Here is a 26,459-nt window from a genome sequence, read left to right as displayed (position 1 = left end):
ATGGCTGTGGAAGATATTTTACCGCCTACATTTCTTGGCAATGAGTGCACACGCCAAAAGAATAAATAATCGAATATGACGAGCCCGACCGAATATAACAGACGGCCTTTATTTTTCCACAAGCCGAGGACGGATAAGCGGAGCGCAGCGAGCCATATTTGAACTATGCAGACCCGAAAATGGTATGCGCGTTATTTAAGTTTTAATGAAACAGTTCTGCATTCCCTAAAAAGAAATGAATATGGATATATTCCCATTCTTTGTAGTGACTATTTGCAGTCAAAACAAGGCTATCATTACGGAACTACATCCTGAATCGCGGAGGCCCTTAAAGGGACACTGAAGTGATATGTAAACACTGCGGGATTACTAGCGCAAATTGTAGTCCGGAGTCCCCAGGCCATGTTTCGACCACTCTGGGTGCGTTTACGCGATTTTCTTTAGTAGAAAAATTAATTCGAAAATGCTGTCCTCCTCTCTTGACGCTCGCCCATTTTCTGTGGCGTTTTCGTGTGACGTCGGGAGGAGCCGAGCTCGCAATTGGCTGCGCTACTGCACGGCTCCCCGGGTACAGTGTACTTCTAGTACACTGTACCCCGGCCTTCAGGCAGAGTAAGTCGGCCCAGCGTTCCGTCCGCCGGCCGCCGACGGGTCGTCGCAATTCGTTCGCTTGCCGGAGGTACCGTTTATCAAGCCAGGACACGTTTGGGAATGGAAGAATGTGCCTTTCTTTACATGGTTAGTTGTACACTGTATCTAGCTCCAAGTCAAGGTCGCTTCACACCAGCGCTGCACAAGCGCACATGCGACGCTTCGCTGACTGGTACGCCAGTAGGAAAATATAAGGCCTCTTGAAGGCGGGAGGAGAGTCAGCAAAGTCAATATAGGTACTAAGGAAATAAAATCAACTGATATTTTTACCGTATAGCGTAAAACTAGGGTGCGGGAAGCACTTTTTTGCGCTAGGCGAACAAGCACACCGGCCAGCAGCACGACTACGCATCTGCGAACGCTTTTCCGTCTAAGAAATGCAATTGCTAGACGTGAGATATTGTGGAAACTTGGGGGATGCTTACTGCACGAGCGCAAAACAACAAATAGTCACCTAAGCTGTTTGGAATGCTAAAACTAAATAAAAGTGTAAACTGGTTATACATTATATACCTTAAATTTCCAAGGTCGGCCGCGGCCGCCAGTGGCCGAGTTGTTTGGAGCGCTAGGTATGTCATGTATGTGGGCTAGGTGTTTTGAAAGTCACAAGTTCGAATCCCCGCGGGTACGGGTTTTTTTTTTTATAAGCTAACTTTTTCGTTTTCAGCCGATGTTTTCAATACTGAATTCACCATATTTTGGGCCGCAACGTTAATTGCTCCACGAACTAGTTCACAGAACGCGCGCAGGCTGGCAGTGACGCGCTAGCGAGTTCTCGTTGGCGTACTGTTGCCATAAGCACCGACTGCTTGCGGGCAGTGGGCACAGGCCAGAATCAACAGACCCTTGGCCTGGTGCGAACACGCTTTTTACGATACAGGCATGAGTGAGGCAAGCTCCAAATATGGGGGAAAAGCGCATGGCACTTGAGCGTCTGCGGGGACGCGGAGGGCGTTCATGCACTGCGTAGGCCTCAGCTAGTGAATGCTACGATTCGAAGCCGTCCTGGGAGGCTTATCTTACGCATTTTACAGCCGACAACATGGCAGAAGCGCGGTACGATGGTTACTGAGATATTGAGAATGCCCATGCAACAACGCCATCGGTTGTGTTTTACAGAAGCGCGGTACGATGGTTACTGAGATATTGAGAATGCCCATGCAACAACGCCATCGGTTGTGTTTTACAGAACCGAAACCGAAACTTGTTTGATTGCTAACCTTGGGCATCGTCCAATCACGGTGCTCCCTCCTCCCAACGTCACAGCTTTAGTTGGTGCGGCCGCCGCAAACCGCGCATAGTAGTTTTTCTTCTTTCGCGCTGTGTAAAATAATTACTGATTTGTCAACCGGATAAACGATGAAAAGTGGGCTAATTTGAGCCAGTCTACGCAGTGCAAGCAAAAATGGGAGCTTGACAAATTCACTTCAGTGTCCCTTTAAGGCGACCGCATCACGCCTGCGGGCGCAGCATCCCTTTGATGATGGAAACGCCGCTGTAGAGTTAAGCAGGCACCAACTAAAGTTGGCAAGATTAAAATTCGAGGCGTGAGGATAGGCCTAACGTCGCGCCATCGCACACCAGGGTCGCCCCCTCCCTGTACTACGCGCCTACCTTTGCACAGGATAGGTGTAAACAGGGAAATGTGGGAGACTTCACAAGCTCTGACACATTTTACTTCCGCGAAATGCGCTGAGGCAGGCTAATATAGTGCTTTCGCACTAAAGGAGAGCAGGGAGGAGTTTCTTATCTCTCCAATCTCTGGGAATGCAAGTTCACCGCTTACTGTCCTTCTGTCTCACGAGGCACGGGCGGTGGTCGCCCAAGGTGAACTGCCCACGGCGCACGAGACTTAGACGCGAGTGGCCCTGAACAGGCCAGACGGTCCCAGCGGCCTCTCGCCCTTCCGTTCATCAGGTGCGCCCTGCGAACTGCCGCTGCTGCCAAACGCATTGATTGCTCAAGCCGCTCACGCTGTAAGTGGCACTGCGCTAATTGCGGCGCGAGATATTAGCGACAGACGACGAGTAGAGCGGTCGACGACGAATGCCACCCACTTGCGCGAGGCCAAACGAGGGGGAGAGGGCCGAATGCCGTACATCGACTGATTTATGCACGGCTGTTCTTTCGTTCTTATCACTGCACAGCTGCGTCGTAAGATTAGGCTCTGTTTTTTTATTCTTGGAAGCATTACTAGGGTGGCATGTCAGAGCCAAAACATCTGAGATTAACGTGTACGCCACCATCAGCGTCTGCGTGCCTACTGATAGAGATCACGCTCAACTTAATGCCTCTAATACTAGTGGGGAGTGAGTCGGAGCGCCAGACTCCTTACAAGAAGCGGCCTCATTCATAGGCCTCCTGCGCTGGAGTTTTGGCGACATGCAGCGCCCCTAGCGGCCGACGCCTCTGGGTAGTACAAAAGCAGACGACCCTCGCCGCTCTCCATGTGTTTTCAATTACAAGCCAGAGTGAAACTTGGTTGTGGCGCTTTGTGGCGTGTTTAAATGACTGCATACTGTATGAAATAGCCCTTAAAGTAGCTGCAGAGGCTAAACAAAATAATATCCGCTAAAAGAAGCCGATTTGTCGGCTTTCTTTTGAGCGAGCTGTCGCGGTTGTCAGTATCGCCAGGTCGGGTGGTTTAACTGTTTGACGACATTTACAGTTTTTTTCTTCTTGCGTGCGGTCGACAAAGGAAAGTTCACGAGTAGCATAAACACTGAACGCTGCTCATCTTACATCCTGAGGTAACTGCAAAAGGTTGCTTCATCGGGAGCATGCAAGCGAACGCAAGAATTGCGCAGCGCCGCAGCTGACTCAGCTGACACTGCTGGCCTGGCACCGCCTTTGAAACGAGTGGAAATTTTGTTTCGTATTTTCGCAAACTAAATGATTCTTTCGTAACGTTTTACGCCGCACGATTTACGAACGGCAGGGTGCATGTATAATAGCGACTAGGTGGGGCAATAGCGCCAATTAAATAAACAAATTAAGCGCTATTAAAGGACGCAAAACACGCACCAAATCACACGCCCGCTGCCTGCAGAATATTTACATACGATCATCACTGACTGTGTTGGTTTTCTAGTGCAGGGGTCATCGAATCTCAACGCCGACACGACAGTTTTGACTTCAAATGGAGTTAGACAGCAAGACAAGAACAGAGAATTGGCGTCCTCCAGCTGAATTGCCCCCTCCCCCCCCCCCCCCCCATCTTCACACTTCGCCAGGTTATTGTCAAATATTATTAGAAATTCACAGAATTTTTTTCTCTTTGCATTCAAAGCCCCCCTCTGCCTTCTCCTCCCTCCCCCCCCCCCCCCCGATTTGCCGTCCAGCCGTACGTCCGCCGTATCGGCTGCATGGAGCTCGGCCGTTGCTGACCCTCATTCTAGGCTATTAAGTGCGAACTGGGAATGTATGCTGCAAGAGCATAATTAAGTAAAGTGAGCGCAAACAACGAAAGCGAGCGGCCTCTTAGTTCGCCCGACCACTTTGTTTTACGGCCACTAATTTCGGAATCGCAAAACAGATTTCACGCTTCTGACGGTCGCGGCATTTTGTCACTGAGACACGCAACAAAACGGCAAGCTAACGCTGCACCATGTATTCGTAACGGCGACGCAAACGAGCACTGTTTAATGAAAGTGCACGCATAGTGTGCAGGTACGCAAAAGAGCGGCGCACCCCAGCAGGCGAGCCTGCGGTCCGCCGGACTCGCTGGCTTTTTAAAGCGCGATCATCGCCGATTGCGTCACTCTTCTTTTTTGATCAGCTGTTTTTGAGAAGTCTTTGTCACCTAGAGGATTAGTTTAAACTAGAAATTTTACTTAAAATTTCACTTCGTACGACCATCGATCGGTGAACCTGCGAGTAGCAGACGCCGTCACGGTCCCGCGGCACTTTAGTCGGCGCTGTAAACGTGTTTAGCGCTGCAAAGCTTTTTCCCCTAATGCCAACTTGATCGCGGACGCGTCGAAGATGAGCTGGTGACCACGTCGCAAAATAATCGGGAGCGTCGAGCTCATTTTGCTTCTATTCAACACGGGATCCTATGGGACCCACGCAGCTTTGTACTACCCGGAAGTACTGCCCGGAAGCCGCTTGCGCAGCGCCCCCTGGGCAGCGCAGGAGGCCTATACCCCCCGCCCCCACCCGAATCCATCTGTGATGCTCCCAGCACATTGGTCTGTTGGATTAATAAAATCCACGACTGCCGAGTATGCGCCCGAGTTCAGTAAGTTGGCCTGGCATTGAGCTTTAAGGTTTTACGGCGTAAACTGTACCCGAAGCTCGGTGTACAACGAGTACTTGGGGCTCGATTAGCGGCCGCGGCCGCGGCTTTTCTTTCGGCGCACTTTAAAGATTCCCATACGGTCAAAATTAATCCGGACTTGCACTACGGCGAGCATCATCGCCTGTATCGCGTCGGTGCGTAAAACGCCATAATCAATCAATCTACAGTACTCTTTCCAGTGGGTACCAGTTTACAACGTTTGAGCTTAAAGCGTGACACAAAGCCTAGAGTACAACGCTTAGGCTTAACGTTTAGCAGCGATTCGCGAAAGAGCTGCGGACCCCAGCGGCCTACACAATCCCATTCCGAGAGGTCTGTGAAATGTCGTGTGACGCGGCGTATGAAAAGACACCTTAAAAATGGGGGATAAGCCTAGATCAACGTAGCAGCGTGCAAAAGTTCTGCGGGCAATATTCATTAACAAAAAGTTGCGGCGCTGACGGAGAGATTCGTTGCAAATATGATTGCGCCTTAACGGATGTACGGGTCAAACAAAAAGTAAACGGAGCATGGGTTGCAGATTTTGAGGGGATTTCTCCGCCATGTGCCTGCGTAGCCAGCAACCTCGAAGTGACTTTTCAAGAAAGTCATTCTAAAATAAAATCCGGCCGCACATACTCTATTTATGCTTGAAGCCGCAGAATAGAAATCATCCTCATTTTAAGAAGCCGTGCTCCGTTTACTTTCTGTTTCACCTGTACATGCACAAGAAAGCTTATCAACAGCAGGGATATCTGCTTCGTTTAGCGTATGCCATGAGATGACGTGGAATCGCGAAAAGATGACGCGGATTTGAATAAACCCCAGAAGAAATAGGGCAGCCAGTCACGTGAGCTCTGTGCTGCCCGTGAAAAAGCGGTATTCGACTCATATGGTATTGCTCCAGTTTTTTTACCATGTCGTGCGACTACATTAGAATGCATTTGCCCTGAACAAGGTTGACCTGCATAAAACGTGCCACAGCAGATAGGAGTTGGGAAGCCTCTTTCACAGTTTGCACTTCGTGTTTACACTGCCAGGACAGAAACATCCCCCCCCCCCCCCTTTTTTTAAATGAAAGCTTTCAACATCTACCAGCCAACCGTTCTTTCGTGGCGTGCGGGAAAAGAAACCCCCCAACGCGGCTGCGGAGGGAAGGGCGGTTTTCCTTCACGGAGCACAGTGTAGATGGCGCGGCGAGTTTACCCAGCGTTCCCCGCGCGCGTAAGCCGGCGGACGCACCGGTGCGACCCGGCTTTGTCGCCTACTTTAGCGACGGTTGTTTTAGGGGCGAAGCTCCTCTTGCTCGGGCCCTGTCCCGTCCCTCGTTGCTGCTGTATACGGCACGGCACATTAATGATGATTGTGGCAGGATCCCCTATGGATTGGCCAACCAAAGATTGGCCGAAGAGGACAAAACGTTCAACGCGTTCGTTGCTACCCAACAAGGAGAAGAGGAAGAAGAAGAGGTTGTCGTTCGTCGCCTGCGAGCTCAAGACACGTACCGGGGGTACACGACACAAGATGCTCTGCAGAAGGCGACGGCCAAGGTGGTTAAAATGTCCCACACCGAATTCGCCAACTTAACCATGAAGGTTCTCATTGTCCAAAACAACCCCTACATAACCACCACAAACATCGACGTCGTAGACGGGCTTGTCAACGGAGCGGTGGAAAGCTTGACGTGTCGAGTCTTTATATGATGTGTGGGCGAATGTTTCACGGTTTTACCGATAAGTATTTTTGCTTCGCCCCTCTCATCATTATTCACTTCGTGGAGATGGCGGAATTTTGGGTCTGTTTAGGCGCAGCTTCACGTCCATTGCGCGCTATCATCGCACTACTTGATTACACCATTCGACAGCTAGCACCTCCTGGGTAACCCGGACACGACTAAATTAAGTGGTCGTACGGCAAACATACATTAAGGATTGGTTTGCAGGGCACGAACACAAAATGTAGAAACTACATACAGACATCTGGCCGCTAAACAAACACGGCATTTTGCGCACTGCTTGCCACGAATGGGACTCCATTTTCTAAATTGGTGAATACCAATTCGGTTGTTTTAACAAATATTACAAAAGGCGAAAGGAGCAACTGGTTCTGATTAATAGAGATTATAAGAGTTCCCTCAGCTTTCTCGCAATTCTCAAACTTACTGAACTAACTAGTTTAAATCGGTATAAATGGGAATCACTAAGCTCACATGCCGAATTGTGTCGGTGCCCGCGCTTGTGTCGCGCGGTGATGTAGCCACGAGCTAGCACATCGGGATGGCTGGGTATCGTTGTCTCACCCTTCAAATGACGCCCCTCGCCGTTTTCATTCTGCCAACGCACGTCCGGGTTACAGCAGCGGTGTCCGCCGCTCTAGCCCTACCATGGCCGACGCTTCTGCGTTCGGGACATCTCCCCTGCGAATTCTAGGTAACGGCAGGCAGAATCTCTGGTTTCACTCTTTGTAGAGCCACGTGTGTAAATTCAAGTGATGTCGAACGGGCAATTGTTGTGGGTGTCGTTTACAGCTTTGCTGTCCAACCACCTTCACAGCATTGATTGGAGCCGTTCTTTTTTTTTTTTTTTTGTAGTGGTACGCGCCTCCTAGCGGAAATTAGCGTAAAAAATGGGCGCGAAAAGAAAACTGGCAGTGTTCGCTAAGATGTGCTCCGCATATGAAACGAAGGCACAATACAGACATGTTTCAACATGCAGAAATTGTCTTCTTAAGTGTGTATGGCAGCTGATGATATGAAAGGTGCCAAACGAATACATGCGAATAACATCTTTCTTATTATATAGCTGAACGCGTCATAGCGGGAACTAATTCAGTGATGCATATATTAAAAGATATCCGTGCATGTGTAAAGAAGCTTTGCCAAACGACATCCAGAACATGGTAAAATGTTATTCGTAGCCGTATTAAGTTACTCGAAGGTTGCCTGCAAGCGGGAAAGTTACCCAGTTGGGTGTTGGTTGATATGCATGGATAAAATGGGTTCTACTCCCACGTTGTTATTAGAAGAAAAAAAAAAGGAAATACAGTAAACGCTGTTTAATTCTAACTGGAAGGGGACCATAAAATTGTTTGAATTAAGCGGAGTTCGAATGAGCGGTCGGGCCCTAGAATGAATGGAAATCGCTCCACACTGCGCGGGCAGAACACAAAGAAGCCACGTCTGGACTTGTTATTGCGAATTAGGCGCAACTACACGTTTGTGGCAGGTGATTTCGTAAATAATGTTTCGTAAAAAATAATGGCATGCGCAGGGGCACTGGGGCCGCTGGCGCGGTGCCCTCTGTAACCGTGATATAAGCTGTCGCAGGAGCGTAGCGCACGCCACGCTGTTGTTTCTCTGTTTTCTTGTGTTGCATCTCTAGTAAATTTGGTTCGGTTTGGCTTTGCAACACATTGCAACCGCCCTTGTCCGACTTCTTCTGCCAGGAGCAATGGAAATCGTGGGCTCATGCATCGTTGGAATTAACCGTTCTGGATACCGGCGCTTTAGAATTATCGGGAGTTTTCCCCCATTGGAATATACATGGTTTTGCCGGGACCAGGGCGTGAGTTCGAATTAACCGGAAGTTCGAATTAACCGAGTTCGAATTAAAGAGCTTTTACTGTATGAAGGAACTGGCGCGAAGCGAATACTCGTTTAACGTTCCATGATGTTTTTCGACGATTGAGTTATTATTGCACAATAGAAACGCATTTAAATTTTTCAAGGGTGATTCCGTCACCAAATAGCTGGTACATGAATCGCATGCGCGCGCAAGTTCAGCTGGGTGTTGAAGAGTTCAGTTCCGCTGGTCTGATAAGATGAGTAGGTGAGTCAGATTACCCGCATCCATTGTATCCGACTTATTTCTAAAGCGCAGTTTCCTTGGTCTTGGTGATTGCGGCGCCATTACCCAAAATACACCGCAGCAAAAACAACTTTCCACAATGGGAGGGAACATGATGATACTGATGATGACGATGACGATGAGGACACAAGAAGAAAACGCTTCCCGTGGTCTGAATCAAAGCTGCGTCCCCCGCGTTGTGTCGCCGACGTCTGTCCCATTGCCCCATTCAGATACGGTTGAAGCCGTTTGTATTTTAAAGCGAATTTGAACTCTTCACCTTGAATGACAAATATTTGGGAGGGGGCGGCGATTACCTTCTCGTGAGGGATTCGTTTGCTGTCGTGTGAGTATACACTTTAACTTGCAGGCAGTTTGAGTTGTGATGTTTGACGCTTTGGATGTGACTCTCAGGCAGTTTGCACTTTGATTGCAGTGGCTTTGGCTTTGGAACTTTGTCATTTGATTTTCGCACGCAGGGAGGCTTCACGTTTGAACCATGGTCGTCGTTAGGCGGAGGGAATTTCGCTTGTTAGAGAGAGTTATGATAATAGATGGGACTCAAACAATGTTTGGATATACTGACAGTAATCTGAAAAAAAGTATCATCAGCAATTAGTTCACTTCCTGAAGGTGGCTAACGGGAGGCGGCGGGTAGAAAAGAGGTTTAGTATGTTATGCGGGAGTCACTTGAAAACTTACGGTGTACGGTTAAGCCGATATAGTATTATGTTCGTGGAATCTATATAATAGGGTGGGGAGACGGGGGTTACTAAAGGTTTACCTTAAACTGCGCTTTTTCTGGTTATTATCAGCAAAGTGGATTATTTATCTTAATTATCATTAACCAGTCAGTGCACCGCACCGTTTTGATAAGGTTTGCAATGCCTTGTGTAAGCCTAGATGACCTTTGTCGGAATTATCTCGTTTAGCGACGCTCTGATTCTGGCAACGGCGCATTACAAAAATGATAAAAAAGAGCCCGACTGGTGTAACCGAATGCAAAGCCTCGCACGAAAGCAAAAGCCACAACATAGCTTGAATGAGCCGCGTTAAGCTTCGAACTTTAACTGTAAGAGCGTTGATTTCACCTAAAACTGGGTCATAACAGCAAAGAAAACATAAACTGAAGCACTGATGGTTGCTTCCTCGTTCTGCACTTAACTTTTTTTTTTTTACTGCAGCAGCGTTTATGCCACAGCCCCACCCGGGCCTGTCCCGGAATCCGGCCGTGCTATACAGACAATTAAAAACGGGGTCCCTGCTTACCCCAGCGCTAGCGAAACACGTGTGCCCGAGTGTTTACGACAGTGACCTGTGTAGACTGTGCGCTAAGGAGCGAGCCACTGCGGCTCACATCCTCTGGGACTGGGGAACTCACCCGCGCGAAGCCAACGAGGTGACGACGATCCCTCCGCAGCTAGAAGCTGCCACGAGGCGCTACGATCCAGACATACAACTTCAGGCCGTCCAGCAGGTCTCGGCAGCCCTGGAACGACAGCGACCGGACGAAACTGCGGACAAGAGACACGGCCCCCCTGCCAAGGGGCGGCGGCCCTCTCGAGTCCCCGGGAGACGCTCGACCTCTGGGAGCAGGAAGTCGAGATTAACGTACAGGCCGCGTTGGAGTAGCATTTTCCCTCTCTGCCTGCTCTGGCAGTTGGTAAAATCTCAGAGCGTCGATAACATCCGACATTCCTGGTTATCCATCCCTGCGCTATACCTAAACGAGTGCAAAAAAAAAAAAAAAAAAAAAAAACCGGGCCGGGGCTTTTAATGCACGAAATTTAAGCATCTCCCAACACCGCAGACGCAAGTGTTGCGTCTTTTGAAGCAATGAAACCTTAACTGTGCATGGACCACGTCTGGGAGAAATTGCACTGGCCCGGCGACACTGCCTAGACCGATAGTCTAATTCGATTACGGGCTGCTCGCGAAGAGCGGGCCGCACCATCGCGGGGAAACTGGTTGCGCAATTCGCGGCGGCCGTTTATGTATAGACTTGAATTGCGTGTGGGGCTTGCAATGATTGTGCGCACTCTTGCTGCGACTGCACCCGAAAAAGTGGGCTAAAACTGTCCCCGCGCTGCGCAGGGGCCCTGTTCATATCTGTTGAGGGCACTTGAGAGCACGCTTTCAGTGTTGCCTACGCAGACTTCCTGCTTTTTTCCGGTACGAGCGCTTGCTTGTTCATTCGCCCTTTGTAAACCGTATCTAACCTTCGGCTGGTCAATTCGGGCAGTTTCGTGCTACATGTAAATACCGCCTGAAATTTGTAGTAAACTGCTTTTAGGAGCAAATTAGTGTTAGTAGCTTGTTCCCAGTGGAAGGTTAGGAGATCGCACAATGGGCCGTGAAAGTCGTCTCTTGTTGGGCGTGGGATCGAGCAGGTTCGGAGAAGTCAGCAGGTATATTGGGGACCCGCCGCTATGGCTAAGTGGCTAAGGCGTTGTTCAGCTGACTCCAACAAGGACGCGGATGTGATCCTGGCCGCGGTGGCTGCTTTTCTGATGGAGACGAAAAGCGAAAACGCCTGTGTGGCGAGATTTCGGCGCATGTTAAAGATCCCCAGGTGGTCTAAACTAATACGGAGCCCTCCACTACGGCGCGCCTGATAGCTCAGCTGTAGCTTCGGTGCGTTAAACCCCGCAATCAATAAATCAATCAATCAATCAATCAATCAATCAATCAATCAATCAATCAATCAACATGGATATTGGGGATACGACGGAGGTGGGTAACGATGAACGCCCGAAGGCGGTTTTATTTATGACGTGTACATTACCGTAAAATTCTTTAAATGCAGTTATAACTTGACACTCTGCTGTACGATGTTCTTCCTGAGGCTGGGGCCGTGGTCTGCAAGAGATGTGACAGGAGAACATCGCAACCATGTGATGAGTAGTAATATAATTTTATTGTTAGCATTATTGTCAAATCGGGATATATAATTTTGAAGCATGTTTATGAGACTGCTGCAAAGCAACACATAAAAAACAGCAATCGCCAAGTTTTCGAACTGAACCCTTCTATGCTGCACGATCTGACATCCCTCCTCTACCGCGGATGGAAATTGAACCAATGAAAAGGAACAACAAAACTTGCTGCCATTTACTCTCTAATTTCGTAAAGTGAACATATCACGAAAACGCAGTTTTATGCCAGTGCTGCGATTATTTTTGTTTGTGTTTGTGCTTAACTTCAACCAACTTATACAAAGAAAAGTGCGTTTGAGCAAGCGCGACAGTTGAGTATTGTGATATCATGTATGGTTTAATTAGTCGCTCTAGTGTAAAATAATGGCTATATTATTACTATCACTGCCCCAGTATTAACTACGTACCATCGATACTATAAATGTACCCGCCGCGGTGGCTCAGTGGCTAAGGCGTTGCGCTGCTGAGCACGAGGTCGCGGGTTCGAATCCCGGCTGCGGCGGTCGCTTTTCTGTTGGAGGCGAAAAGCAAAAACGCCCATCTGTACGAGATTTCGGCGCACGTTAAAGATCCCCAGGTGGTCAAAATTAATCCGGAGCCCTCCACTATGGCGCACCTCATCTCCTGCATTGCGTCGGCGCGTTAAACCCTACGATCAATCAAATGGACACTATAAATCTATACTTAATAACTAGGAGGTTCCGATGCAACAAAAGCAAGAAACTGCGCTAAGTATGTTTTTTTTATGTACAGGGGGATTAAAAGAAATACGAACAACGGAGCACACAGCCTCCGACGCATGCCGCACCGTGTGGCTGCAGTGTCAGTAAATTGCGCGCATGCGTAATTCTTTCAGAGCGCTTGAGAGTGTGGGCTACTGTCAGGACAAATGGTTCATCAAGAAGCCACGCCGGTTGTTTATTTTAAGGCTCCTTTTCACGCTGCGTCGGCACTGAGCATCCTGTTATCTACTACATTCGGCAGCCAAGCGCGCAGCAGGCTGATTGCAGCTAGCATGATGCCCTTCAATCCTGCTCAGTGGCGACGCAGCGGGAAAAGAAGCCTCAAAATAAACAACCGGCGTGCCTTCTTGATGAACCATTTATCCTAACAGTAGGCCACACCCTCAAGCGCTCTGAAAGAACTACGCATGCGCGCAGTTTACTGACAGTGCAGCCAGACGGTGCGGCATGCACCGGACGCTGTGTGCTTCGCTGTTCGTATTTCTTTTAATCTCCCGTGTACCACAATACTAACTATTCAGAGTAACTTCATGAACGCTGATGTTTTGTTTTGACGTCTTTATCTTCGAAATGCATGTAAATGACTGCACCAGTTCTTCTGGGTGAGCAGTTCAGCTACTGCCGATGAATAAGACATGATTCCGCGCACGAAATATTATTAATGTTTACGGCAGGCCTTCTGTGACTAGCGCTTGTTTCGAGTCGGAATTCCTTTAGGTGGTGTCTATTATCGCGGCAACCGTAAGAATTACCATCACAAATTTCTCACGGCAGTCGCCTCTCATTGGCTAAGCAAGCTACCCCGAGATTATATGGAACAAATATTCCCTAAAAAGGCGTGTTTGTATATGCGTTTGTAGCGCTGTGGTATAGTACCAGAAGGTTCAGATTCGATTCCGGCATTGCGATGTGTTTTTTTTTCGGGGGGGGGGGGGGGGGGGGCTGCTTTCGGAAGTTTTCGCTCATCATAATTTTGTTAATGCTTTTTCTTATTCTGGTTTTTACTATATCATGAGATCGATGCACAGGACTTCTAGATTGTGTTAGATTACATTGAATACAGGTTGTGTTCTGTGTCGCTGGGCTGTGTTAGATTAGGTTAGTTGCAGTTGGGCGGGATTTGGGTAGGTTATGATGCGTTCAGTTAGGTTATGTTACGTTATGTTCGGCGAGGTTGTTATGTTAGGTGAGGTTACGTTGGGACGTAATATTACTCTGCGTATTTTAGGCTAGCCAGCTTCTATAGAAACTGGCGTGAGAATTTCCCGGGGGTAATTCTCACGGCTGCCGTGCGATTATACGCAGCCATTTCTTCATTTGGCGTAAACAACCGGTGTAATGTCGCGTGAAGGCCCGTTTTAATATAACATAGCTACTTACATGGCTGGAAAAATGAAGACGCTCTTTCTGGTTATTTTTATCTTCTAGCGCACACTTCATCCGATCAGCGGCGCTCGCCTAACCGCCACAGCGCACTGACTCCTTCCTGGACCACCGCGCTCTTCCGGCCAGAGTAACCAATATTAAGAGGCCATGAAAACAAATACGCTTTCCGTATATTAAAAAGGCTGCTTTGGCCAGATTACAATGATGAGAATTTTAGCGCGAACTTCACGAAAATAATGGATATATTAATGAAAACAGAGGAGGCAGTAATGACTTCGCAACAACTGCCCGGATATTTCTCTATGACGTCACAGGATATTGTTTGAGCGACTGGCGGATTTCGACCAAAGCAACAGCCAAGAAGCACAACTGTGTGGTTGTAGCGGAGCCTGTAGTTCTGCTTGACCGTAAACCTTCAGTTCTAACTGTGCTATTGGCACACTGATAACTATTTCTTTAGTTCTTGCCCATAATACGTCCCTATTTCCCTTACTACGTCACCGTGGCGCGAAACTTGAAAGCTTTTGAATAGTCTTTGCGTTTTTATTTTTTCGGCTAACAAATGACTTTGGTGGCTGGAATTGAGCTGTGTGAGCTACTAAAGGCTAATTCTTCCAATCTGAGCAAATTTGTATTTTGTCTGAATGGTCCAGCTTGGTCCAAATGAAGTTTTCTTTTCTCCTTCTTAACGTGCACCGCGATTTGTGAACGCGCTCGTGTCTCCAGCATGAATTACACTGAAATAACGTGCACTGGCCGCCCCCCTTACTGGCTGTCACCTTTTAATCGTCCTACACGCATTCCCGCAGGGATAAACCAATGCAGCAAGTACGAATTCCAGCCTCCATTACACCCAAGACAAGCTTTACTTCCAACGTATAAAGGAAAGCATTCACGACGGCTGTGCGGTGGGATCTGTCCTTGTCGCATTGTCGCTTGTTATCACCCTCCTGATAACACCAACAGACGGGAAAGTGAAAGCGAATCGGGCCAACAGGCAGACTCCTCGCTCGAAGACCGACGATCGCTCAACCTCCTCCGGATGTGGCACTTGCTCACCTCCGCTGAGCCAATCACAATGTCGATCGCCACGGGAGCCGGAATCTTACAAAACACACTAATTAGGCGTCAAGGAGCGCAGCGGCCCTTCGCTTCCCTGAAACAAGACTCAGGGTGGCTGAAACCAGACGCGAGAGAAGCATTCGCGGTCACGCCTTAGTCACCGAAGGCTAAGTTACGGCGCGGCAGCCAACGCTTCGCACCAAGTTGCGAGCGAGCACGCGCAACGCCGAAAGCAGGCCCCCGCGGGCTGTACATAGCAGCCGCGCCGGCGCTCGCCGCCTCGGAGATCAGCTGGCCGGTCGTTCCAGAGGAAGAAGGAAGGATGGAATCGACTAGCAGGCGGAGAGAAAGAGCGGGAAATTAAACACAAGCGCGACGCTGCGCCACGTGACCGGTGACGCGTAGATGACGAAATGAAGGAAGAGGGTAGCCGAGCAGCGGGCGAGGAGGGACAGAAGCGAAGGCGCGGGCATGCGCCACCGCGGCCGCCAGTGATGGTGGCACGGCCGCGGACGCCAGTGATCGTGGTACCGCGTAGGAACCACATCTCGCGGGGAAGCCCACCCTCGCAGGGATGCTGACCGTCGTCGGCAATCTCCAAAATGGCCCAATCGGACAAGCAGGTGAGCCGCTCGCTTCTCATCGTCCGCGCCGGGGATCCGCCGCCTCGGCTAGCGGGTTGGGGGAGAAAGGGAGGGACAGGCAGGTGCGCGCATCATCGGGCGCTGAGTCGGTGGAGCGCGGAAGCTCGCCCAAGAAATGCACACCGTCCCTATACGCATATCAAGGGAGATCCCGGTTGCATCTAAGAGAGGAACTCTGATTTCGAGTAAAACGCCGCTTCGGCGGCTTGCGCCCTCCTTTAAAAGATACACGCACCGAACCGTCCTGATTGACAGCGATGTTGCTGTTCATCCGACTGCTACTTGCATCTGACAACGCGAATTCTCTCAGCGCGCGTGGATGTGCTCTTGCAGCGTTTGACAGCGGCGCGAAAGCGCGGTGTGAGCGCCGTCGGTGCACGGTGGGCGAAGACGCCTTGGGAGGCTATTTTGAGGCGGCGTCGGGCCCGTGCCGAGTGGGCCAGGGCCAGCCCCGGCTGCGAAGAGAGCGAGCGCCGTGTTTTGGGAACAGCTGATCGCGAGGGTTAGGCTGGCCGGCTGGGGACTTGTCAGGCTTGCAGGGAGGAAGGAGGGATTCGGGCTGCGGCGCGGAGGAGTTGTTGCGAAGGGAGCGCGAAGCCACTTGTTCCACCCGCGGGATTCGAGGAAAAGGCGGGCCCCGTTTATCGATCCACGGTGACACATAAGCGCCGTCCTCCACACCACCGCCGTCGCTGTGTTGTTCCTCGGTCGCCGGCGGCGGATCGGAATCGAGCGGGCGTTGTTATGCGGAGAAGGACGTCTCCAGCGGTGGCGTGCACTTTTCGAAGCCTGCCACGGGTGTGTGGGGTGGACAAATAGTACGTTAGTCGGCGTCGTTTGGGTTTCGGCTACCGCATTTGTTAAGTGGTGTAGCCGCGTTGACCGACGGGAACACCTGCAGTGGTGATACCTCGATTTGAGGGGCTGCATGCACGAAAGTGTAGATTGCGCGATTCAGCCCTTCGGGGAATGACGCATCCGCAGCAAAAGTGGAATAAATTAGCCCTTGTGGTTTTGTACAAAATTAAGCTACACCGCAATGAGAATTTTGGTACCGTCCGCCATGTCTGGTGCGCTGAAGAAGCTTTGTAATGCTTTCTGGCGCATGCTAGTCCCTCGTGAAGGTTTTTGCATTGTACTTTGCGTCATAAGTTTATGGTATAGCGTCACTGATTAACGCCGATACGTCGAGTTTTCCCCACACGAATTGTCAGCTTGTGGAAGTTGAAAAATCGCACAATTCGATAGCCGACGCTCCCGCAGTTTCTGCGCTTGTTAGGGTCGACAGTATCTAATTTTTGGTGTGTGTTTTGGCGCATGATTGGCGCCTTGAACCGTGCCGGGAAATAGTAAGCCGGTTCGCCATTTTGTGAGAAGAAGAGTTCGCATTGTAGGGTTGTTGTTGGAAAAATAACTGTGTGCATACAAAAATATATGCGCTGGAAATTCAAACCAAAATTTAGGTCTGCGATAAAAATCCTAATTTTTATGGATGACGTCCTGCAATAGTATATTTATGGTAAAGAAAAAAAAGAGTGGGAAGAAAGTGGCATTTGAGATTTTATCGGTCAGTAGGGCATGAGAACTGTAGGCAAATCCATTATCTTGTCGTTTGCTTTCATGTATATTTTAGTGTTCCTCATCACTTTCCCACGAAATATTTTAATCAAAATGCCCCACCTGCAAACACGTACATTGAACGACATTATGGCATAAAGGCTACGTTATAGAACCATAATAACTCAGTGGCTTTGTATTTCCGATTGAAAAGCATGTAATTTCAATACCAAGTGTGCCTCTCCACGACAGGGACATCGGAAAACGATGACAGATGCAGGGGGTACAGGACAAGGTAAACTAAGTTCTATCATCGATAAGCACATAGAAGCTTAAAAAAAAACGTTATTTAACGTCAAAGTACAAGTCTAATGCTTGTTTCGGCGCGCGTGCCTAACTGTTCCAGCGATAGACAGGGAGGCCATAACGCCTACTGCGTGTACTTGGATTATGTAACTGCACTCGAGATAACAACGGAATGTTATAGCATTGTGTTTCATGCAACCAGACATGTGACCGGCCTTGTCTGATCCATCACGCCTAAGCAGCCGTTATTTGCACCTCTTCCGACGTCAAAGTTATGAATCGCAGGCATGTGTGATTTCAAATACCATATATCCCTGGTTTTAGGAAACATTTCTTCGTCTGCATAAGCGCACGTCATGCTGTCCCCCATTGGCGTCATCACCCTAATCCCCATAATCCTGTTACCGGACGAGGACTTCAGGTATGAAATTAAGGGTAGGATCAGAATGCGTTGCTCCGATAAATAGTAAGCATGGTCGTTCTTCGGGCAGTCCAAGGACAATCCGTGCACTTGACGACCCTTAGGAATACATGAGAAGATCGAGATGTGCATTGCATCACGGGCAGCCCGGGGGGAGTCTGAAACTGATAATACGTTATACCCAGTGGCAGTCCTCCTCCTATTCAACATGAGAACGGAAATCGTTATCTAGCTCTTGTGCGAAGCAGTACAATCTACATAGGCAGAAAGCTGGATTGACTGGCCACAGTAACTCTTCCGCGGCCACTGTATCGACCAGCTCCACGAGCATCATTTCCAGTCGGTGTCCACTGCATGAAGGATGAAGTCCTCTCGCGCGGAATTTTAGCTACTTTTGTCTTGCCTAATCTGGATACATTTTTTACCCGCAAAGTTTCTCACCTCATTCGTTCTACCAAGGTTTCGTGTGTTTTCCTGCTTCTAACTTTCTTCCTTAGCACCCATTCTGTTACCCATAATATTCCACCTGTGATCCGTCCAAATGAAAAGAAAAAAAAAACAAAGGAACGAAAAATTATAATAAAGGCCAAAAGATCTGGTATGATGCGCACAAATTTCCGGCACACCAGGCGGCCGGCCCAACTTTAGAACATGTCTTCTGCGCAACGTTTGTTCTCTGAATCCATATCCCCTGTCATCCTGTTGTCCACGTCTTTTTTAACCGACAAAGATTTTCCTTAGCGTTCTTTCTAAGACACTAGTATCACTCATTCTGAATTACTACTTCTTTCTTGTTTATGTTATGCTGTCGGCATATACCTACTCCTGCATTAACCTGGACCAGTATTTTTACCAACCGAAACATACTGTGTTGGATCGTATAGGAGTTTGATCAGGATGTCAATTCCACCCTCTGTTTGGTCGTATGCACGCATAGCTTTCAGTCAGGGGGATCTGAAAATGCAGGAGCAGTCGTTTCCACTGAATAACTTCGCATTACCTTTCAAAAGCGGCCGCGCGAAAGAAGGCAGCTTTGCCACCTTGTCCGCTGCTCTTCGCGATGTGCGTTAACTGCCGCTGACTTACGGTACCTCCGCTCGGCGTCTTTGTTGCATTGACTCGAGCTCACGTGGCTCCATTATATAGACCATGACGGCACATCGCTTACCGCTAGATTCACGGAAGCTTTCCTCTTTTCTATTTTTGTTACCGTTTGAGCACAGCTTGTAAGCAAGCTCCTATCGTAACCGATCAACTATATCCGGGCGCTTAGCCAAAACCTTCCGCGTTTGTAAGTGTTGTGCAGTGTTTGATTACGCTATTGCAGATTCAGTAGCTTTCCCGATTCAGTCGTTTACTACAGTTCGCCCCCGAAACGTTTGCAAGGTTGGTTCAAAGTCGCAGCCAATGCAAACGAAAATGCGAGAGAGAGGAAAGGAAAATGAAAGAGCGTGTGTTTTATGGTGGAGGTGATGTTACCCGAGCTGGTAATTAAGCCTAGCTTGGTATTCCAGATGCAAAGAAAAAAAAAAGAAGGAAAAATTATAATAGAAGGCCAGAAGATCCGGTATGACGCGCACAAATTTCCATCACACTTGGAGATTCCTCGCAATGAAATTTGTCGCAAAACATGGCCCAACCCTACGGTCGGCAATAACACCGGGGCAGCTATGGTAGCTCTTGCTGCCTGACTTGAACTACAGCAAGAACCCAAAACAGCCCCTAATTGGAGACCCGCGTCATGAAGCCTACACAGAAATGTTACGATCTTCGGCCTGAAGTCCGTGAATTTTGAGCTGACGTGGATGGCATGCGTGATGTTCGGATGGCATACAGAGCAAAGAGGCCTGCTGGAATTTCAAGATGAAATGCCTGAAAGCCTCATTCAACCCTAGTCGATGTGAGACAGCTTCCTTTCGCTTGTTAAGCCCAAGCGACGTCCTGAAGACGCACTTTGGGTAATTAGGTGCAGCCGTGCTTACTGCCGCTTGCATCAGCCGAGACAAACAGCTGCGTTTCCTAGGTAACCAAGAATGCGACGGTTGCCGCATCCTTAATCGTGAATGGAAAGGTGCAACAGCCGTCGCTCGAAATAGGGTTGGCTGTGACGCGTATCTGTTTCTCCTTCAGCGTAAGAGATGAAAAAAAGGGCTTGTCGCACGTCTCTTTTTTTTTTTTTTTTTCAGATCTTGCCGCAGGGCCTGGAAAATTTTGATTCGGCAGTCAGTTTCCACACATTCTACTCTTTTGCGTCCGCGTCGAATTCCCACTAACTTTCCGTTCGTTCCTGGCATCGTAGTTCTCTTTTTTTGTTGTTCGTTCCGAAGACGAGACAGCCTCTAAAGTGGGCAATGAACTTGACACTAGTACACCGCTTTCGGAGCTCTGAGCGGGGCCTTTGAGTTTGTGTCGTCATCGAAGCGTGGGTTGTGGCACCATTCAATCGCAAGAATCTCGGCTAGCAAGTCGATAACCGTTGAAGGGCGATCCCTTTTCTAGTTTCACAATTTCTTTTCCAATCTCTCCCTTTGTTTCAGATGAAGGTTCTATCGGGGACTTTATTTCTTCACGAAAGGTAATCAAACGAAATGCGAGACAGGCCTCAGCTAGCCTCTTTCTCAAGACACGCCAAGAATAAGAACGAAATCACTGAAAAAATATGCTGCGGAAATGAGGTAAAAAGAGAAAAAAAAAGTAGTGTAATGTAGTATTTGAAGAAAGTGAATGCGGTGATAGAATGTCGAAATGTAGTTTACGCTCTTGACATCTAAGAGGCAAGAAATCGTGTGATGTAAGTGCGAGTAAGTGCTCGTATTTTCTCCAGCGTGAAGTACCTCGTCAGCTCGAGATGGCGGTCCTTGTCAGAGATATTTCGAAAGTGAAAAAAAAAAAAACGAAAGTGAGATAGATGAGGATAGTTCACACTTAGTTTTTTTTTTCTTTCTTTCTGGTGTTCTCTTTTTGAGGACATTAACAAGTCACGTAGGCAAACAGAGACATTAAAAAAAAAGCTAGAAACGCCGACTCTAACGCTCCTGTTTCAGGACTAATGGGAGCTGTGGTTTACACAATCACTAATGCCTAAAAATATATTGTTGGTCACGACGTGTCCACATACGAACTATTGACAACCTATTGCCCTATGAACTATTGATGACCTATTAATGACCTAATGACCTATGAACTATTCATATTGATGATGACGGAAAACAACAATTCACCGCTAAAAATATTGGGGAAGTTATAGCATAGTAACATGACGAAATGTTGGTATGGGAGACACCTCTTTATCGCTGCTAGCAATTTATTTAACAACGCCCACGCTACAATTGCCGTAATATGTGCATGGTAACAGCATTAACGGGGACTGTAACTCTGCGGATATTTCAGAAAACACGTTTTAGAAAGCTACAAACCCGACGAACCGGTAAATTTATACGTCGATCACGGTGCGGCTTTGTTTCCGTGCGCGATGTGGTCATCGCGAAAGTGGGTCATTAATTCAGACGTGTACCGACTAATCCAGCCTGGGGCGCCGTCGTATATAGACGTGAGCTGGCTATGAGGCAACGAAATGGCCGCATAAGTAACAAATAAAACGAATACCGTTAAGCGTGCAATAGAGTAAATATGAATCGGCCTAAGTGCACGGAACAAAAGGAACAACAAACGGGTGCACGCGTGGTCGGGGCGGCGTCCAGCGGTTTAGCAGGGACGGTGATGTCGTCAACGGCTGTTCGCCAGCTGACAAAACCGGCTTTCGGGGCCCCCCTGTTGTAGGTAGGCCCGTGGGCCCTCCGCTGCTGTCGACTATTTCAGGAAACGGGCGCGTGGAAAGTTTCCCTTGACCCCAGGCCGCCGCCGCACAGAAGGCAGCGGCCATCCTCTCCACCCAGCTGCTGTGCAGTGCTGCTGCTGCGGGATCGGAAATCGAAGACGAGGCTCCGTACGATGGAGACGCGGCAACGGCGAAAGCAAGAGCGAACGTCCGCGCGCGGCTGCTTTGCCGCACGAGTGGCTCGGGAAGCGACGACGACGAACCAGCGGTGGATACATCAGGAAAAATTGTAGGGTTTCACGCGGCGAATCTACAGTGCCTGGGCTCTGAGGCGCGCCGTATGGTGGACGGCTGCGGATTAATTATGACCGCCTGGGGGATCTTTAACGTGCGTCGAAATCTCGATGCACCGCCGGTGTTTTCGTTTGTCGCCTCTACAGAAGAAGAAAAAAAAAATCGGCAGCGTATGTGCTCAGTTCGCTGCGAATGCCGTCGAAAGACGATACTCTTCCGCCCTTGCCGCGTAAATATCTCTCTCCTCTCTCCCTCGCCCACGCCCCACGCGCTTTCCCTCCTCTCTCTCCTCCCACGATATACACGGGGAAGATTTCTGAAGTCAACTGCATTTTCCCGCGTTAGGACTGGTCGCGGGCCATCTATTGGAATTTCTTGTTACTGTTGGGCTTTGAATTTCGCCTCGACGTCTGGGCTAGGGCGCGAATCCCTTTTTTTTATTTTTTTGGTGAAAGCATAATTGCCAACGTGTTTTTTTTTTGTTTTTGCGTTCCCTCATTATCAAACACACATTTGTTTTTAATTACAAGAACGCTTCTGTTACCAGTTGTGGGTTGATGTTTCGCCTCGAATAGGTCTGTTGTTTTCTTCTTGCTTAATAATGCTGGCAAATATAGAGCAAGGTTTCATATTTAGTAGTTTTGAAAATTTCTGCCCATATGAATGTCTTCAAGAATTTTCTTACTATTTGCCGGGCGGCTGGATCGAGGGACAGACAGACAGACAGGCAGACAGACAGACAGACAGACAGACAGACAGACAGACAGACAGACAGACAGACAGACAGACAGACAGACAGACAGACAGACAGACAGACAGACAGACAGACAGACAGACAGAGTATAGAGGCATAGGTGCCTACGGGTACCTGAGTATGACCGGTAAACAGACCGACAGGCAGGCAGACGGAATTCCAAGGAAGACTATCCTCTTTAAAACAGTCGCCGAATCCGGTATCGAACCCGCGGACCTGGTCTCAAGGAGAACTCCTTAGTCCCTGAGCCACTGCGGCGGGAAAGGCGAGTCCGTCACAAGCGTCGTACGTGGTTCGAAAGCAAGTGTTGGGACGAAGTGAGACATGGAGCCTTGAATTGTCAGTACCCAAACCCGTGAAAAGAGGATAACGAAAATGAAACCCGGCTTAAGTGGTTGATTTTCAACCAAATGTGCACCTCTAGCCGACACCCTTTGGTCTCTACCCCATTGGTTTGCTTCCCTCAGCGTAGAGCTTGTCAATAGACCACCACTTTCCAAGTTCATATGCTCCCGACTGATGCCACGCCTCGTCGATTTTTCGTGCCCAAATTGGTTATCGCGGCTGAGCAGAATAACCAGAAGAGAGAGAAGGACGCCCTCAAATTAGTAATCACAACGCACATTTCGAGAAACTCGCGAAACGATATGATTCCCAAAATTATTTAGAATGTTAACTCAACGGTAATGCCGCAGAGTCTCCTAAAGTAACGCAAAGATAGCTAAAACTTTATTTCAGATGATTCCTCTTCAAAATAAGTGTTCCCCATATAAACGTTGAAAAATGTGGTATGAAATTCAGATCGGCTCTTTGAAAGGTTAAATTACGATCTGAATTTAGTATGTGCCTATTCTGAACTTCATTGTAGTCTTGTGCAAAGAAGACAACTACTTCACATTTTTTTCTAATCAGCCTTATACGAAGAACCTTCTGTTTTCACTTACCGCGAAAATCTCACCACGAAGAGCGTTTGTTTATTAGTTTGTTTGCTGCGTTTGGAGCACGCATGCAGCAGTACGAATACAACGAGCGATCCCGTACACATGCGCGCTTTTACTCAGGTAAATTTTCCGCACAGCCCACAAATTTGCAGTGCCAGGAAACAAAATGGCCCCAAGCCATTTTGTGTTCGTTCCTGCTCTAAATTATGCCATATTGGAGCAAAAGGCGGCACAAATCTCATTTACCTAAAACGAGCCATATTCGTATATTTATCCTTTTTCTTTGTATCGCAAGCAGGTCTGCCCACTTATAAATCTGGATCTCATGAAAGCAAATTTTTCCTTAAATTTGCTGCAGTTCCGCGTAATAAAAGACTCCCCACTCCACCCCCTCACTATTTCTCTCTCTATCTCTTCAGGAAGTCAGTTTCTCTAATTTTGCTGCTGTAGGCGGAGGGGACGTTTCATTGCTGCGAGAAATTCTTTAAAAGCCAGTTCTTGTCCCGTCCACCCTCCGCAGTGGTTCTGCAAACAACGTGATGGGAATGAGTGAAGAGTATCGGGTTCCTGTCCCTTTTTCTGGTGGAGGCGAAAAGCAAAACGCCGGTTCGTACAAAATTGTGGCTCTCGTTAAGGATGCCCGGGTGCTACAAAATATTCCCTAGCATTCCGCTGCAGCACGTTTCAAAGCCCAGGCGTATTTCCCACCCGCAGAACCGAATGTGGAATTCACTTTTGCCAGCTGAATTTTATACTAATTTATTATCGCAGGTGCTTCGCTGAAGGTCTCGAAAACTCCTGATAACTCCCTCGCTTGCGTGTTTTATTTTTTTTAAGAGGAGAAAGTAACTTGGAGCATAAGTAATCTGAAACACTTCTTCAAGGCTAGGCGTATTTTCCTTCGCAGGGCATGCCCACAGCAGAGAAACCAAGTGTGAGGGGCCCTCTAAATTTAACGATCTCAGGAGCGCGTATACACCGACAAAGGAGCCTTCGTTGAACGGTGAAAATAAATAGTGGACCTTGTCGCAAAAAAGTCGAGAAACGGCAGGAAGTTCATTTAGTTATAATACAAACGCGTGCCGGATATTTCTAACCGAAGAATGTTGTAATCGGTGAGTTTTCACTATAACGGTGTTCACAAAGAAAAGAAGAAGAAGAAGAAGAAGAAGAAAGAGGAAAGAGAAAGGAGGAAAAAGAAAAGAGGAAAAGGAAACGGAAAAGGAAAAGAAGAAAAAGGAAAAGAAAAAGAAGGAAAAGAAAAGGAAAAGAAGAAGAAAGTGAAAGAGAAAAAGAAGAAGAAAGAGAAAGAGAAGGAGAAAAAGAAAGAGAAAGATGAATACGAAAAGGAAGTATCCGAATGAATTAATTCTAAGATTACATATAGAAATTTTTCTCGTGTGTGGCTGATGGTGCGCTGGCTGTAACTTCATGCTATATATATGGCCTCGGTGTTTTACGGTCAAGTTTGCTGTTACGACACTTGGCTGCCATTTCTAAGTTGGAAAAACAACGTGTATTGCCCATTAATTCACTCCATTATTAGCAACAAATATTGTTAATGTTTCATATTCCAGCCAATTTCTACAGATAGCATTTTGTTTGTTGTGGTAATAAGGTCATCACTGCTATTTATTAATTCATTTTCTCCGACTCATCTTTCTTTCCTGAACTTGCTTTTTATTCACATCCTCGAGTGGTACTTGCAACACTGTGCTGTGATAAGCAACTTGACTGATTTACTGGTGTAAATGTTTTTTTTTTTTTTAGCGTCCCGGGATGCTTCAGTAGGAATAAATACGTTTCAGCACATTCTAAATCACTTCATCCCAGTTTAAAAGGGCCAATTTATACTCTAATAAGCACAGTTGTGAAATATTGTCAAGGCCAGCCGTAAACGGGCACCTAGAGTTACGCCCCAACTTATCCTCGTACACCGGTGTCGTTACTCTTATGCGTAGCTTAAGATACGCATAAGAGTTAAGCTACGCATAAGAGTAAATAATTATTTACTAATTCTAGGGACAATGACATGCTGTTGTCCCCAGAGCCGTTATCTCTATTCCCTGCACATAGCCGTTATACTTTGCTATCTGTAATAATGACTGCGCCACCGAAAGAGGGCGCGGCTCCGCCGAGTCAGGGGTGAGATGATGCACGGGATCGCCCAATTACAAATGGGATACCACGATCGACAATCAATCAATCAATCAATCAATCAATCAATCAATCAATCAATCAATCAATCAATCAATCAATCAATCAATCAATAATTATGAATTGTGAATTAATTAATTATTATATATTTAATTGGTAGTAATTTTGATTAAAATCAATCAAACGCTCGATCGGACGATCAATCAATCAATCAATCAGCGCCACTAGCATCACCTGGTATTGAGAGAGGTGCGCAGGCGTTTGCTAGCAGACAGGTTCACGCCACTGCAAACAGTAATAAAACGAACTAGCTTACGCTGGAACAGAGAGCTCTAGATTTTTAACCGGTTACAACGAACTAAGCGAACTTCGGGTGACTAAAACTCTCTAGCGCCTAAACAGTGGCGCCACTCCTATCTTACGATGCGCTTCTATACACAACTGTGCAAAAGCAGGGGGACAACACAGGTGGCGCTGCGTGTTGTCCTTTTTTTGTACTCTTTGTTGGCGCTGTTCTGAATTACGTTGCTTATGAACCAACCAGCCCGATATATAACACTGTCGCGTGCACAGTGCACCAAAAAACGAAATTCACGGTTGCTTACACCCGTTTGGCATTCAGATGTGTGCACAAGAAAGCTGTGTTTGATCTTTCTTTTAGGTCACTGCACACCAGCAAAGCAAAATTCGGCCAACACATGACAA

At 47.9% G+C, this 26,459-nt stretch overlaps 1 protein-coding gene across 1 annotated transcript in view; it reads left to right on the top strand.

Annotated features, from left to right (window-relative positions):
* The first annotated feature begins 15,334 nt into the window (after nt 1-15,334).
* Nucleotides 15,335-26,459, top strand: part of LOC144145390 (monocarboxylate transporter 9-like) — a 66,351-nt gene continuing 55,226 nt past the window's right edge. Inside the window, exon 1 of the mRNA XM_077676978.1 lies at nt 15,335-15,525. Within this exon, the coding sequence (XP_077533104.1) occupies nt 15,505-15,525 (21 nt within the window). The 5' untranslated portion in view covers nt 15,335-15,504. The remainder of the gene's footprint in view (nt 15,526-26,459) is intronic.

The sequence above is a fragment of the Haemaphysalis longicornis genome, unplaced genomic scaffold (assembly GCF_048455015.1).
Source record: "Haemaphysalis longicornis isolate Haplotype H1 unplaced genomic scaffold, Haemaphysalis longicornis Haplotype H1 scaffold_7, whole genome shotgun sequence".
Taxonomy (NCBI): domain Eukaryota; kingdom Metazoa; phylum Arthropoda; class Arachnida; order Ixodida; family Ixodidae; genus Haemaphysalis; species Haemaphysalis longicornis.
The sequence above is the reverse complement of the archived record's forward strand: the minus strand, read 5'-3'. Positions and strand labels throughout refer to the sequence as shown.